Source organism: Dermacentor andersoni, chromosome 4, assembly GCF_023375885.2.
Source record: "Dermacentor andersoni chromosome 4, qqDerAnde1_hic_scaffold, whole genome shotgun sequence".
In the NCBI taxonomy this organism is placed as follows: Eukaryota; Metazoa; Arthropoda; class Arachnida; order Ixodida; family Ixodidae; genus Dermacentor; species Dermacentor andersoni.
In genome coordinates this window covers 194,295,790-194,309,096 of record NC_092817.1, presented here as the reverse complement: position 1 = coordinate 194,309,096, position 13,307 = coordinate 194,295,790, and the positions used below count along the sequence as shown (strand labels likewise).

The 13,307-nt window shown below is 45.4% G+C and overlaps 1 protein-coding gene across 1 annotated transcript in view; it reads left to right on the top strand.

Annotated features, from left to right (window-relative positions):
• Pex16 (peroxisomal biogenesis factor 16) overlaps window positions 1-1,405 on the top strand; it is a 59,418-nt gene extending 58,013 nt beyond the window's left edge. Inside the window, exon 8 of the mRNA XM_050177814.3 lies at window positions 123-1,405. Coding sequence (XP_050033771.2) covers window positions 123-184 — 62 coding nt within the window. The 3' untranslated portion in view covers window positions 185-1,405. The remainder of the gene's footprint in view (window positions 1-122) is intronic.
• Window positions 1,406-13,307: the final 11,902 nt, after the last annotated feature.

Sequence of the window (13,307 nt, the reverse complement as noted above, 5' to 3'; positions counted from 1 at the left end):
GGTAACACTTGTCGTGTTGAGTGTTCTGGTGTATTGCCAGGTTTGTCTGCCTCGTGTCGTGTACGTGTGTGTGTGTGCACATGTACAGAACAGCCGTCTGCTGCGTTTTGTGCCATTTGCAGGGCCGCTGGCAGACTACATTCCCGAGTGGCAGAGCACATACTGCCACAACTGGGCCTCCTAGGGACACAACCTGTGGCCACCTGTCTGCAACACCTGAACAGCACTTGAAGACAGCTGCTCACACAACCGTGTCATGCTCTGTGAACGAAACTACGGCAGCCTCGCTGTTAGCGCGCCCCGTGCTCTTGGGTTGCCATCGCGAAGCCACACCCTTCCTGAACAGCTTGATGCCATTGTGAACAGACGGGCATCATCAGCGGTGTTTCGTTTGTACTAACGAGTGACTCAGCAGTTGTTAGCTATGCCATGGCTGTTATCATGGCTGCTCTTGACGAAGGTACAGATTTCTGCACCTTTGTCAGGCATGAAGGTAGCAATGATTGGATCAGAATTTATTGGGTTATTCATTAGCTGCACCATACATTATATATACAGCATGTGGCTGTCACGGCGGATAATTATTCCAGGCGTCATGTTACAATAACATATAATGTACAACAACAACGGTTATTGCTGCTGCTCATTTTACTCTAATTCGTTCAGTATCTTTCGGGCAGATTGAAAACAGGCAATACGTCAAAACCAACACGACACTTACCTTTAAGTATGCACGTTTGTGCAGTATACTACGGTAAGAGTGATGTCCTGCTTACTGAAATCTGTGAGATCTTAATCTTTTCTGCTTTGTTTTCTTTGCTGCCTCGTGCGTGGATTTCTATTTTAACAATCGCCATTTTCTTTGCCAGGCCCTCTTTTGCCAGGCTGAACGTGAGCAACTGCTCATATTAAATTATTTGCATAAACCAGCAGTTTTGTCAGCCAAGCTGAAACAGTGAGCAAGTCAGAGTGATCTATCAGAGGCATGCATTTTATGTCCTACACGAGCAAGCTCAGGATTTGTGTTCGGACCCTGGTCAGGTCATTCGTGTGTAAGAAGTGTGCAGCAGTTGTATCAACATGCATTATGCATTCGCACAGCCCCATGTTGTGGGAAGAATCACACTTTCTCTCCATAATAGACGGCTTGCTTGAAAGCACCATTGTATAGGAGCATATGTGGTTTATATGTCATTCTTACTTTTTTCATGCCAAGGTTCCGCTTGGGAAATGGGGCTCAAAGTGTTGCTGCTTTATCACGAGCCCAAGGTGAATCGCTCTTATATATTGAAACATGTGGCTAGTATTTGTTTTGGCACCACATTGCGAAACTACTATTACTATATTTTTGCCGCTTCTGGCTGAATAAATGAACTGACAAATAAAAAAATTTAAGGATGCTATAGCTTGCATTGCAGTAAATGCCTCATTGCCAAAACTTGTGCACAGTATAACCTTGCTCATACAGTTAAGAAGCAACGCTAGAGAAAATGTACTAACTGCAAAAACATACGATCCGAAGTCACTGAAAAATCATATGGATCCCACGTACTGTGGGAATCTATGTAAGTGAAGCTTTCTGTGCTGTTTTCTTTCATTCAGGATAATTGGCAGTGGTGCTGACAGTGAATGTTTAATTTTTTCAGCATTTAGTGTAATATTAGAGTGGCGAGTTGATCTTAAATGTTACCTTGCAAGCATTTGTGGAGAACTCTCGCTCTTGCCATTCTTCTGTCCTGGTGAAACTCTGGGTGCATATTTCTGGGGATTGAGGATATTGAGAGATGTCCCCTTATTTTCCTCGGGATGTCTCTCTGCACTCTGTGCTTTGCTTCGTAGGTTATTCCAATGTCATCTAAGATGTGTCTCCCCGTCAAACTGTGTAAGCCTTTCAAACTGTGCCTCTCTCTGGGCCTCAATAAGTTTGTCTAGTGTGTTGTGCACACTGAGCTCCAGGAATTTCTCGTTTGAAGTATTTCCTGGAAGTCCCAAGGCTTGCTTGCTTGTATGCCCTTCTAACAATGCACTTTATCTTGGCTTTCTCTGCAGCACAGAGCTTGACGTAAGGGACGCACCACATATACAATACGACTGATTACGAATGTTTCTAGTAATCTCATGAGATTGTGCTCTTTCATGCCATAGTGCCTGTTAGATACTCCGGGTTAATTTTGATACCGTGGGATTCTTTAACATGCACGTAAATCTAAGTACACAAGCATTTTTGTATTTCACCCCCATTGAAATGCATCCACTGCTATCGGGATTGAACCCATGACCTTGAGCATTGCCATGGCCGCAAGGCCACCACGGTGGGCACAGAAGTGTTGAAATGACGTGCGGCAGATTCCATAGTGTTGCCTGGATGCTGTGGTGCTTTAATGCAGTTTTGCGGCTGCATGCCCTATGTCAGTTGTCCGCTTGACAAATTTACACACTGCTTATTTTTAAGAAATGGCAGAAACGTACCATACCATACCTTGAACTTAAATTTATCCTGTTTGTCCACAACCACTGTCATGTCTAGTAGTAGCATTTCCTTCTTACGTCGCCTTTTCCTTCTCCCGCCCTCCCCCCATGTATGGGAGCTGCGGGCGAAGAGTGGCAAAGCTGTTATTCACTCGTTTTGTCACTGCGTCAGTTCTACCCATTCGCTGGTTTCTCTCCATCATTCTATCTACGTACCCTCTTAAGTGTTGCACGTTATTTAGTAGAAAAGTAAGTGTTGCAGTTTCTGCAATGCTTTTCCAAGGGGTCAAGAATAATTACAGCCATCAAGAGGGTATTGTGGCAACGCCCAGAGGGCTCCAGAGGTTATTGTAGCGATGCGATGGAAAGGACCAAGAGTGTTTCTCGCATCACCTTCCTCTCTGCCGTGCTCCTGCCAACTATATCCATGCTCTGAAGCACATCCCAGCGCGTCGTGCAAGGCAGCGACAGTGGCATAAGCAGTGGAAAAGTTGAAGGAAGAGGCAAAGAAAGCTTCACTTCAAAAACTTGACATATTCAACTGTAGTTGACATCTACATAATGTGAAGCGTTCCGCAAATCATGTTGATCTGGTGGGGCCCAAACAGCACAAGACGAGTGTTGTTGTTTATGCAGCTTCGGCAAGCTGCAATAATGCTCCTTCAATTCAGCCTGAGTCAGCAGCTTCTTCAGGCTGAGCATATTGGCTGTAAATTTTGACTTCACCGCTCAGCAAAAATGGTTTCAACGCAAGACGCCGGCGCCCATCCAGTTGGTAGGACCAGGAGCTGAATCTTATAACAGTTCGGAAGGGGAACAGTTCACTTGGCTTCATCTGATTGGTCAAAATTTTTGCTTGCATCAGAGGCCGTCAGAGACAGCGGGGCGGCACCGCAAATTATGATCACGTCACGCATCTGTCAATCATTTCCAAAGCGAACCCGTCTGGCTAAAAGCGGAACCGGCGAAGGGGTAGTCCGCTTTGGGTACCACTGCTGTGGCTTGGCTGTTGGCTTGCGACCCTGGCCGGGCGGACCGGTCACACGACCTCGCGACCCCAGAGACATGTGAGCGTTGCGCGCGTGTGCGTTGGTTGCTTTGGAGGCTGTTACTTGCCTTTGTCGTCTGCTTGGCATTGCTCTTTCAGTGTTGACCACGGCTGGAAGTGCAATACACATTCGAAGAAATGACTGATAATGATTTGCACCACCCCTGTCGGCTTTCCAAGTGGACCTTTTGCAAGCTACGCTATCAACTTGAGGATACACGGGTGCAGCTTACCAGTGGTCATTGCACGCAGAGGAAGGAATTACAAGCTGCGGTTCATCGCCACCGGCCTGCAGCTCCCAGAGGTCAGTCGGAAGTGAAGCGTTCATCGGAGTGGCCTAGATTTCTGATGCCGACACTGTCCATGAAGTTGCTCTCGCAATTACTGTATTGGCCGATAGAAGGGCTGGGTCAGCTTTCCCATGGCTTAAAAGCCAATGTGAAGGAGATATTTGCATGGTGAGATCAAATTCCCAGTGCTATCGCCAGCGTGAATAGCTCGCAGATCGCCTTCAACAATCAGAAGGGCTCAACCTAGGCTGGTCCAGCGCTTCCTTCATTCGGCTGATAAAACTATACAGTCAGGAAGGGAAGATATTGTGGAGATCTCTTATTTGGCTGCCCTTTCTTCTCTAGTTCAGGAGTGCCGCACTTTGTTCCTCAATTTCACGGCACAGCGCACTCCGTCAGCACCGCGCTCTCCGGTTTTACTTCGTGCAGTCAATGCAGGGCCCTTATATCGTAATGTTCGATTTCAAGTTCCATTGCTTCTATCACATGACACGCTGTAGGGCAAATCGCAGCGATGGCGGTGAGAGAGTCATGCCCGAGCCGATTACGAAGGGCGAAAAAAGAAGGAAAATTGATACAGATGGCTAGAAAAGGTTGCCCTAAGAACAAGTTCACGGTTTTGTCGCGCAACAGTGCATTCCTGTTGCGTGGATCGTGCAAGCTCCTGGTAGCAGACGACATGGCACTGCGCTCTGCCCAATGGATGGATGGGATGGAAGGTAGGAGCGTCCCCTTTGAAACGGGGTGATGGCAGTTGCCATCATGCTCATCTTTTTATTAAAAGTTATTAAAATTCGCCTTTTTTTTTTAATTCGTCTTCCTACACTTTTAACCTTATGTCACCTCTCTGCTTTTGAGCCACCAATCCTCCGATCGCTTTTTGCTAATTTCCACTGCATATTTATTTACCTGACTATTGTTATCTCTGAACCCTAGGGCCTTGGGAAGTGTGACTGTGCCCGCATCAACATCGGGATGGATACCATCCCATTTTAGTATGAGGTGTTCCATTGTTTCTACATATTTACCACACACAGTACATGTGTCTTCTTCTTTGTTAAATTTCTTTGTATAGCTCCGCATTCTAAGACATCCTGACCTAGCTTCAAAGAGTAGGGCACTGCCTCTTGAGTTATCATAAAACGCTTCTTTCCTGGTCTGCTGTTTCCAGTGTCGATATAGTTCCACACTATGCTTCTTTTCCATTGAATTTATCCAATTTTTACCTTCCACGTTTTTAACCTGTCATTAAATGCTCTGTCTTCGCCCTCGTCTCTGGCATACTTACTTGTTAGCTTCCTAGTTCTTTTCCGCTATTGTGAGCCAACGGTCTTTCTGTATAGGTATTTAGCTGCCCTGTTAGCTGCTCACCTGTTATCATCCAATTTCCTCAGACGTTTTTCGTATAGGATTTTACTCTGAGCTTCCCGTGCTTCGAACAATGCCCAGCCCATATCCCCCTGTACTGCTTCGTTTGTGGTTTTCCCGTGGGCACCTAGTGCTAATCTTCCCACAGCTGATTTACTTCTAGTCGCGACTGAACCTTTGCCCTTAAACACAGGACCGCATTCCCGAAAGTAAGCCCCAGCACCATTACTCCCTTCCAAATACCTCTCAGTACCTCATACCTGTTGTACTCCCACAATGCCCTATGTTTCATTATCCCCGCATCTCTTTGCTCTTTTGCTATGAGAGACTGTTCGTGCTTTTCCGTGTACATCTGCCCTTTGTTTATCCATACCCCAAGGTATTTGTATTCGGCCACTCGGGGTATTTCATGGCCTTGTATTGTAAGCTCCTGATCAGTTGTATCATTGAAAAACATCCCACCTGACTTAGCTGCTCTAAAACTGAAACCTAAACTGTCTCCTTCGTCTCCACAGTAATTAACCAGAGTTTGCAAATCTTCCTGGCTATCTGCTAACAGTACAATATCGTCCGCATACATTAAACCCAGTAGTCGTTGCTCAACAACCTTTCTACCTAATCTGTACGACAGAAAAGCAATCTAGTGTATATCATACCCTAGATTGCTTCGTTGTAACCTTCTTTCTATACTTATCATATAAAGCATGAACAGCAGCGGTGATAGAGGACAACCTTACCTTAATCCTTTGTGTACCTCGACAGTTGTCGTACTCTTAATTCCTTCCCATGTTATTTCAACATTATTTTCTCAATATATTTCCTGTAGAAAATCAATTACCTCATGACCGATACCTTCATCTTTTAATATGTTCCACAGGAGTTCCCTATTCACATTGTCGTATGCACCGCTTATGTCCAGGAAGGCTAAATACAGAGGTCTATTTTCCGCCTTAGCTATTTCTATGCACTGGGTAAGCACGAACAGGCTATCATCTAAGTGCCTACCACTTCTGAACCCATTCTGAAGTTCTCAGAGTATTCTACTACCTTCTACCCATGACTGCATTTTTAATTTCACCGCCTGCATCGCCAGCCTATATATAGCTAATGTTATCGTAATTGGTCGGAAGGATTTTATGTTGTTCTTATCACCTTTCCCTTTATAAATCAAATTGATTTTACTCTGTTTCAAGCTGTGCAGAATTTGCTTATTTGTTATGACTGCCTCTAATGCGTTTATTGATTGGAATTTCGTCTATCCCCACGGACGTGCATTTTGGAACATTTGCTTCCGCCTTTTTTCAGTTAAGATTGATCAGTTCTAAGCTGTTTTCTATTATGCTATCCTGTGTTGCTCCCACATTTGGGGCGATTACCCTATCGTATGTTCTAAATGACTCTGCTATAACTGAAGCAGTGTAGTTCACAGTGTCATCTCCCTCTAAACAATTTCCTTCGGCATCATGAATCTGTTCCTGCTTTCTGTGATTCGCTTTACCAGCCAGCATATATGGTTCCAGAATTTTCTTGACCCCCCTTTAGTTGCATCGTGAACTTCAGCCAGCCAGCGATCAGAGGACTGCTTTATTTTAGCCTGGACGAGGACCTGCACTTGTTGTTTCTTTTGTCGATAAGATTCCCATTTTTGGCATATTTCCTCTTCAGATAACTGCGCCCTCTTTGCTTCTCTGTGTTCCCGTGATGCCAACCGTCGTTGTTCTATGGCCTCTCTAATTTCCTTATTCCACCAACTTCATGGCTTCCTCTTTCCTCTGCAGCGGTTTACTCCTTTTACTTCTTTTATTTTTGTACTAATGAGTAGTTCTGATTATAATCCCACCTTTCCACGGGATGTTTCTCTATTGCTTCCTCCATGCCAGCCGCTATTTGCGCTATTTGTTCGTCATTTAATTTTGCGTAGTCTTTTTGACTTCCCTGCATTTCTCTTTTGAGCAGGGCTCCCATAGTACTAATACGCTTATGATCACTTTCGAGGCTGTACTTCCCCTCTTCGTCTATTTCCATTATTGCGAGCTTGCTATACAACCCCTGCGACATTAAGCAGTAGTCAATGGTCGTTTGTCTGTTACGGGACTCCCACGTGATTTGTCCCTCACACTTAGTTGTTTCTCTATTTACTATAACTAGGTTGCGTCGCTCACAGAAGCCTAGCATCAACTTCCCATTACAATCTGTGTATCCATCCAGATCCTTGATTGGGCCATTCATGTCACCCAGCAGACAAATGTCGGCACCTTCTCCAAACTGCCTTATATTGTCATCGAGACACTTCGCTAGATCCTTGTTCTCTTGCCTGCATTTGTCCCCTGTCCCTAAATAAACTACTCCTAGCCATGTCTTTTTACAGGCAATTGTACCTGACACCCAGACATGTTCTTTGCAAGTTAACTTTCTTCTTTGCCAATTTGTTCCTTGATGCATCAGCATACCTACTCCTCCTCCCTTCCTCTCCGTTGTTGTTCTATTGCTCCCTTCCCATACGTAGCCTTCAATAAACGGTGGGTCTTCTAGATCCCTGAGATGTGTTTTGCATAGCACGTATACACCTACTTCTTCATCCTTTAACTGCTGTTCTATTTCTAACCACTTCGATCCCTTTATACCGCCTTGCATGTACCTGATCCTGGTGTTAAATTTCTTTTATGCGAAGCATACTAGCCGCACAACCACGCTCTTCCTTGCTGCGCCGCGCGCGGCCGCGTAGCTACCATATGACGTCATAACAGCTGCAAAAGCGGAGGCTCAACTCGTGCGCTCGCTTGCGGCCGCGTAGCTACATAGCCGGGTCTCAGCTCGTGCGCTCGCCTGCATAAGTTGTTTCTTCGTCTAGCCGAACCAAATATAGCCAAGCAACAGCAGTTCACCAGGCTAAACAGTGGTTCAACAACTAAAATAAAGGCTAGTATGCTTCGCATCCTGGGCTTAACCTTAGCTAAGCCACAGCCATTTTTTTTTTGTAGTTTTCTTCCTAGACCTCCTAGTGGCCACTTTATTGGCGTCAGCCTCTATTGTTGCACGTTCTACATTGTTTCTACCTAACCCTACGCCCTGAGGCGCAGTGGACCCCCTAAAAAAGCTACTGCCCGACCTGCCAGGCTCCAGCCGATCTCGGCTCCTAGCCTTCCATTAAAGTGAATGCCATTTCGTGTAAAGCCTCCGCCAAAGCTTGCTCTATGCACTTCTATGTTTATGTCTGCCACTTCAAATCCTTTCCCCTGGCTTAGCTTTCTTATCTCACGAATAACAACCACAACATCCTTGGTAATTTCTCCGTTCCGTCCTTGCACCTTCGGCACTGTGCATACCACGATCTGGACTTGCTGTGCTATCGCCCCTAAATCGTCAACTCCCTCCGCTAATCTTTCCACTACTTTTGCGGCTTCACCATTCAAGACATCATTTAGCCCCACCGCTACCACTACCAAATTGCGCTCTGCAACATTCTCGGAAAGCTCGCTTTTTGTTTCTCTCAGTACTGCGTCCATTGTCCTGCCTGGGAACCTCCCGACTGCTACCTGCTTATCACCCTTTGCACGCTCCATTATAGCTCTTTTGCACCTCCTCATATTGCACTTCCTCACCTGTCAGCAGAGACTGAAAAAGAATGACATCAATGAATTACTTCTTCATTGCATAAACGCCCGGCACCACACATGTATGCTTTGGAACTTGCCGTATATTATTTAATTTATATTTTATATCTAATCAGCAAGCAGAAACATTCTGCAGCTCCTTGATTAGCTCGTCATATGATGACGTACACTTCAGAGGTAGTACCCTCTAGTCCATCCATGTTCTAGTCTATTGGTCGCGTCCTCCCCTTCTTCCACCTTCGGCTTGGGAGTGGCACATTTAGTGACGTAAGCGGCGAAGTGAAGGATTCTTTTTCCGAACTGTTATAGGATTCTGCCCTCAGAGCGGCCCGAAGCGCATATTGTTGTTTTAATTAGGCCATAGGAGACTGAAATGAAATCAAGCTGGTGGGTAAAGCCGAAGTACAGAGTACGATTCAGCTGCCTGCAGCATGGAAACGGCATCACATTTGGGTTATCGACTATTAAATGCGTGCAGTACGCTGCAAACAGCAGTACACCACAGGCACTGCGAAACTAGTAGGTAAAGATGCTTATCGCATTAGGGTTGGCGGCACTGGCTGCGAATGGGAACGTGCGACGACCCGCGAGGAGATTTGCTGGTACCGGAACAGGAAACCGAGTGCACGGCAGCATTTCCACATGACACAATTCGTGGTCAAGTACTGCTGGGAAGCTGTCGTGGTAGATGCCTACTGCTCTCGATTGCACATGCCTCATCCCTTTTCTTCACACAGGATCTAGTGGCCGGAAACGGTATCGTACGATTGCAGTTTGGCGATGTACTGAACGTTGGTGCCGAAAAAAGTAGGGAAACGACAAGAAAGCGGAGACGTACGAAAACAAAAGTTCACGATAAGGGGTCAGAAAATTTGGTTATGGAAATTCGTCGTGTTTTTTTTTTTTTAACCTAGGAAGTATAATAGCAAGAGATTGGTGGCGCAACCCACCGGCCTCTTCCAAAGGGGACGCTCATAACATCCATCCATCCATAGGCGGTGCCACGGCCGCTCGATGCAAAGCAAGGTGCGGCCAGCTACGTCGCGCCGCGGACAATAGGCGGGCGCGTTTCGGCCGAGTTTACAGTTGCGACCGCTTTTATTGGTGAGGGCGCCACTGCTCGGGGATGCTTTCGCGACTTCGCGCCGGGGCTAAGCGGGCGTTGGTTCTCGCGTCAGAATGTGTTTGCTTCGTGCTCTATGCACTAATGTGCTTTTTCGCGTGCGTGTGTGTGAGCAAGTTTGCCTGTGCTTGCTTTGCTTGCTTTCTTAAGCTCTTCGGTGTGCGTGTGTGGCGTAGCCAGCCTCGTTCATTTGGCGCGATGCCGCGCAACTGTTGTGTGCCACTCTGCGACACAAATGCCAAAAAGGACCCGACTGTTATGTATCACGAGTTCCCCTGCGACTTGGAGCGTCGAGAAGCGTGGCTAAAAAATATATCTCGCCAAGGAGTGTCGGGAAAAGGAAGCAAGTGGGAACCGAGCGATAGGTCTCTGGTATGTTCCCTGCACTTCACAGAAAGTGACTATAAAAAGAACACGAAACTTAGGCTCCTGCTTCCGAATGCGGTACCGACCGTGTTTTGCAAATATTCACAGTACCTGCAAAAAGATAATGTGCAGCCCAAAAAACGCCATCGAAGAAACTTTACTGATCACACAGTAGTTGAGGCAAGCGATAATTGCGGCAGCTCAGGAGAAAGCCCCAACATCGAAAGTGCCTTGCAGTTTCTCAGCGACGAGGTGGAAGCTCTAGTTCCATAGACTGCCTTAGAATCATGCTCTGAACGTAGTTTTTCTGTTGACCAGGCCTGCCAAACTACATTAGATACTGTGGACGTCCTAGAACAGTCAAAGAAAGCAGTCAAGAGATTGAAAAGAAAAAAGTTGCCCGTCAAGGAGATGAGTTGAAAAAAATTGCAGTCCTAACGGGACGAAATGAAAAACCGCCTCTTACTTTATGAAAACAACAACGAAATTCAGTCCTTTGTTCAGGTATTACAAAGAGCGGAAAAAGGAGACAAAGCTGCTGTTTTTATCAGCAACCAAGTGGCCACTTCAGAGAAAAAAAAAAAACCATCCTACAATGAAAGAATCCTGCGGGAATGTGTTTTATAGAAAGCGTGCCCAAATAAAGGGTATGAGCATGTTCGAAGCAGAGGCCTTTTGAAGCTTCGTTAAAAGGGGCCCACTCCTTAGATAACCTCTAGCATCACTCAATATACTTCGTTTTCATGAGAAACAATCTACTGATGATTACTTGCAATGATAAGCGTATTTATTTCATCTAAGTTAGTTTGCATTGCTTGGGAAACTCGGTACAAGTTCTTCCTATGTAAAGTTTTTACTTTGCGTACGTGTTCACGAGAAGTGAATAAAGAGTTTTAGAATAGGGGCCCCAAACGTTTTGGGGCCCCAAAGAAATAGCGTTGAAGCCACTGCGCATGCGCGAGACGCAAGCTGCATTTGGGTTTTGCGTTGGGAACGCTATTTCACCGATTTAGCGGGATCCCAAATAGCGGCCCCAAAAGCTTTGCGTCAACAAACATGGCGGCACCCATCGAAGCGACGGCTCTAACCTAGCACCAAACTGGGTTTGATTCGCGGTAACGCGTGAAGTACGCAAGCTAGGAGAAGTGACTGCGGTTATCGCTTTCTCTCAACTAGCGTGTGTTATGAAGATTGAGTCATTAGACGCCGCTGATTCCGAATTCGATTGTGGATTTTATGGCTCGTAGGCCTAACACGGCTAAGCTTGGCTGCTGAAGGCACGTAAAGTTGGTTTTGTTGCTCAAAACTAAGCGCTACTAATTGTTTGCTGCTTGAAGAATAACTTCTAAATTGTAATTAAACGCGAATACACGCAAGTCAAAATTACTATTCCTATCATAAAACGGTATATTTTATTTATTTCTAATAGCTTTTCTTTCACGCCGTAGTGGCGCTGTCAGCGCAAGACGCTATCCAGGCCTGCCAAATTTGAACGCTGAACAAATAGCAAATACAATCACTAGAGTTGAGGAAGAACTTGGCAAATGGCCAAGTAAAGAGTGGGAATATGGTGAGCTTCTAAGTGTAATAACGACAGAAATACGGAAAGAGAAACAACATGTTCGTTGGAAAGGAAAAAAGAAACCAGAAAGCTGGTGGAACAAGGAGATACGAGAAGCGATCGCCGAACGACAGAAAGCATCTCGAGAGCACAGGCAGGCAAAGAAGGCGCAGTTGTCACAGGATGAAGTAACTAGTAAATGGGAAATATACCGGGAGAAAAAGTCTATGGTTCAAATACTGGTGCAAGCAAAATTAAAAGGTGAAAGTGAACGTTGGTTGTCAGAAATACGTGAGAAAAAGAAGGCCGCACCTAGAATATTTTGGAACCACATAAAATTATTAGGCAGGAAGTCAACAACAATACAACAACATATCCTAGACAAAGATGAAAGCAGACTGGAAGGAGAAGCGGCAATAAATTACATCCGAAAAATAACAGCCGAATCTTTCCAAGGCAATGACGAGGTTGTATTTGAGGAAAAAAAGAGCATGAAAGAGACCCAGGAAAAGGAGCTGGTTCTGACAAATTTAAACTGGAAGAAAGCGGAAGAGAAAATTCCTAAGCGCACAGCCACAGGGCTAGACGAGGTTCCCGTTAAGCTGATAAATGAACTAGGACCAAAAAGTAAGGAAGCTCTGGTGAAAGCAGTGGAAAAAACTTTAAAAGATAGACGGATACCAGACAGTTGGCGACAAAGTAGAATGAATTTAATTTATAAAGGTAAGGGGGAGAAAGACAGAATTCACTCGTATAGACCGTTGACCATTACATCGGTAATATACAGGCTAGCAATGCAGGCAATCAACTTAAAGCTTCAAGCATGGACAGAGAATAATGGCATTTTGGGAGAGCTTCAGAATGGCTTCAGAATAGGTAGGCGTTTGGACGATAACTTGTTGGTTCTTACTCAGTGTATTGAAATATCAAAAGCAGAAAGCAGACCGTTGTATGTGGCCTTTTTAGACATTACAGGAGCCTACGACAACGTAGACCGCAACATTTTGTGGGATATTCTGGAAGGGGAAGGCTTAGGTAACGATTGTATACAGCTTTTGAGAGAGATTTACCTTGAAAATACCGTTTGCGTTGAATGGGAAGGGATGAGGAGCGCGGATAAAGTTCATATCAACAAGGGACTGAGGCAAGGGTGCCCTTTATCCCCGCTGCTGTTTATGATGTACATGGTGAGGATGGAGAGGGCGCTGGAAGGAAGTAATATCGGGTTAATCTCTCATACAAACAGGCAGGTACAGTAATAGAGCAGCAACTCCCAGGTTTATTTTATGCGGACGACGTTGTGTTGCTCGCTAACAAGCAAAGCGATTTGCAACGTCTGGCTAATATCTGTGGACAGGAAGGCAACAATTTAGGTTTTAAATTTAGTGTTAGAAAATCAGGTGTTATGGTATTCAATGAAAACAGTGAACAGACAGTGGAGATACAGGGCCAAGAAATACCTCGGGTA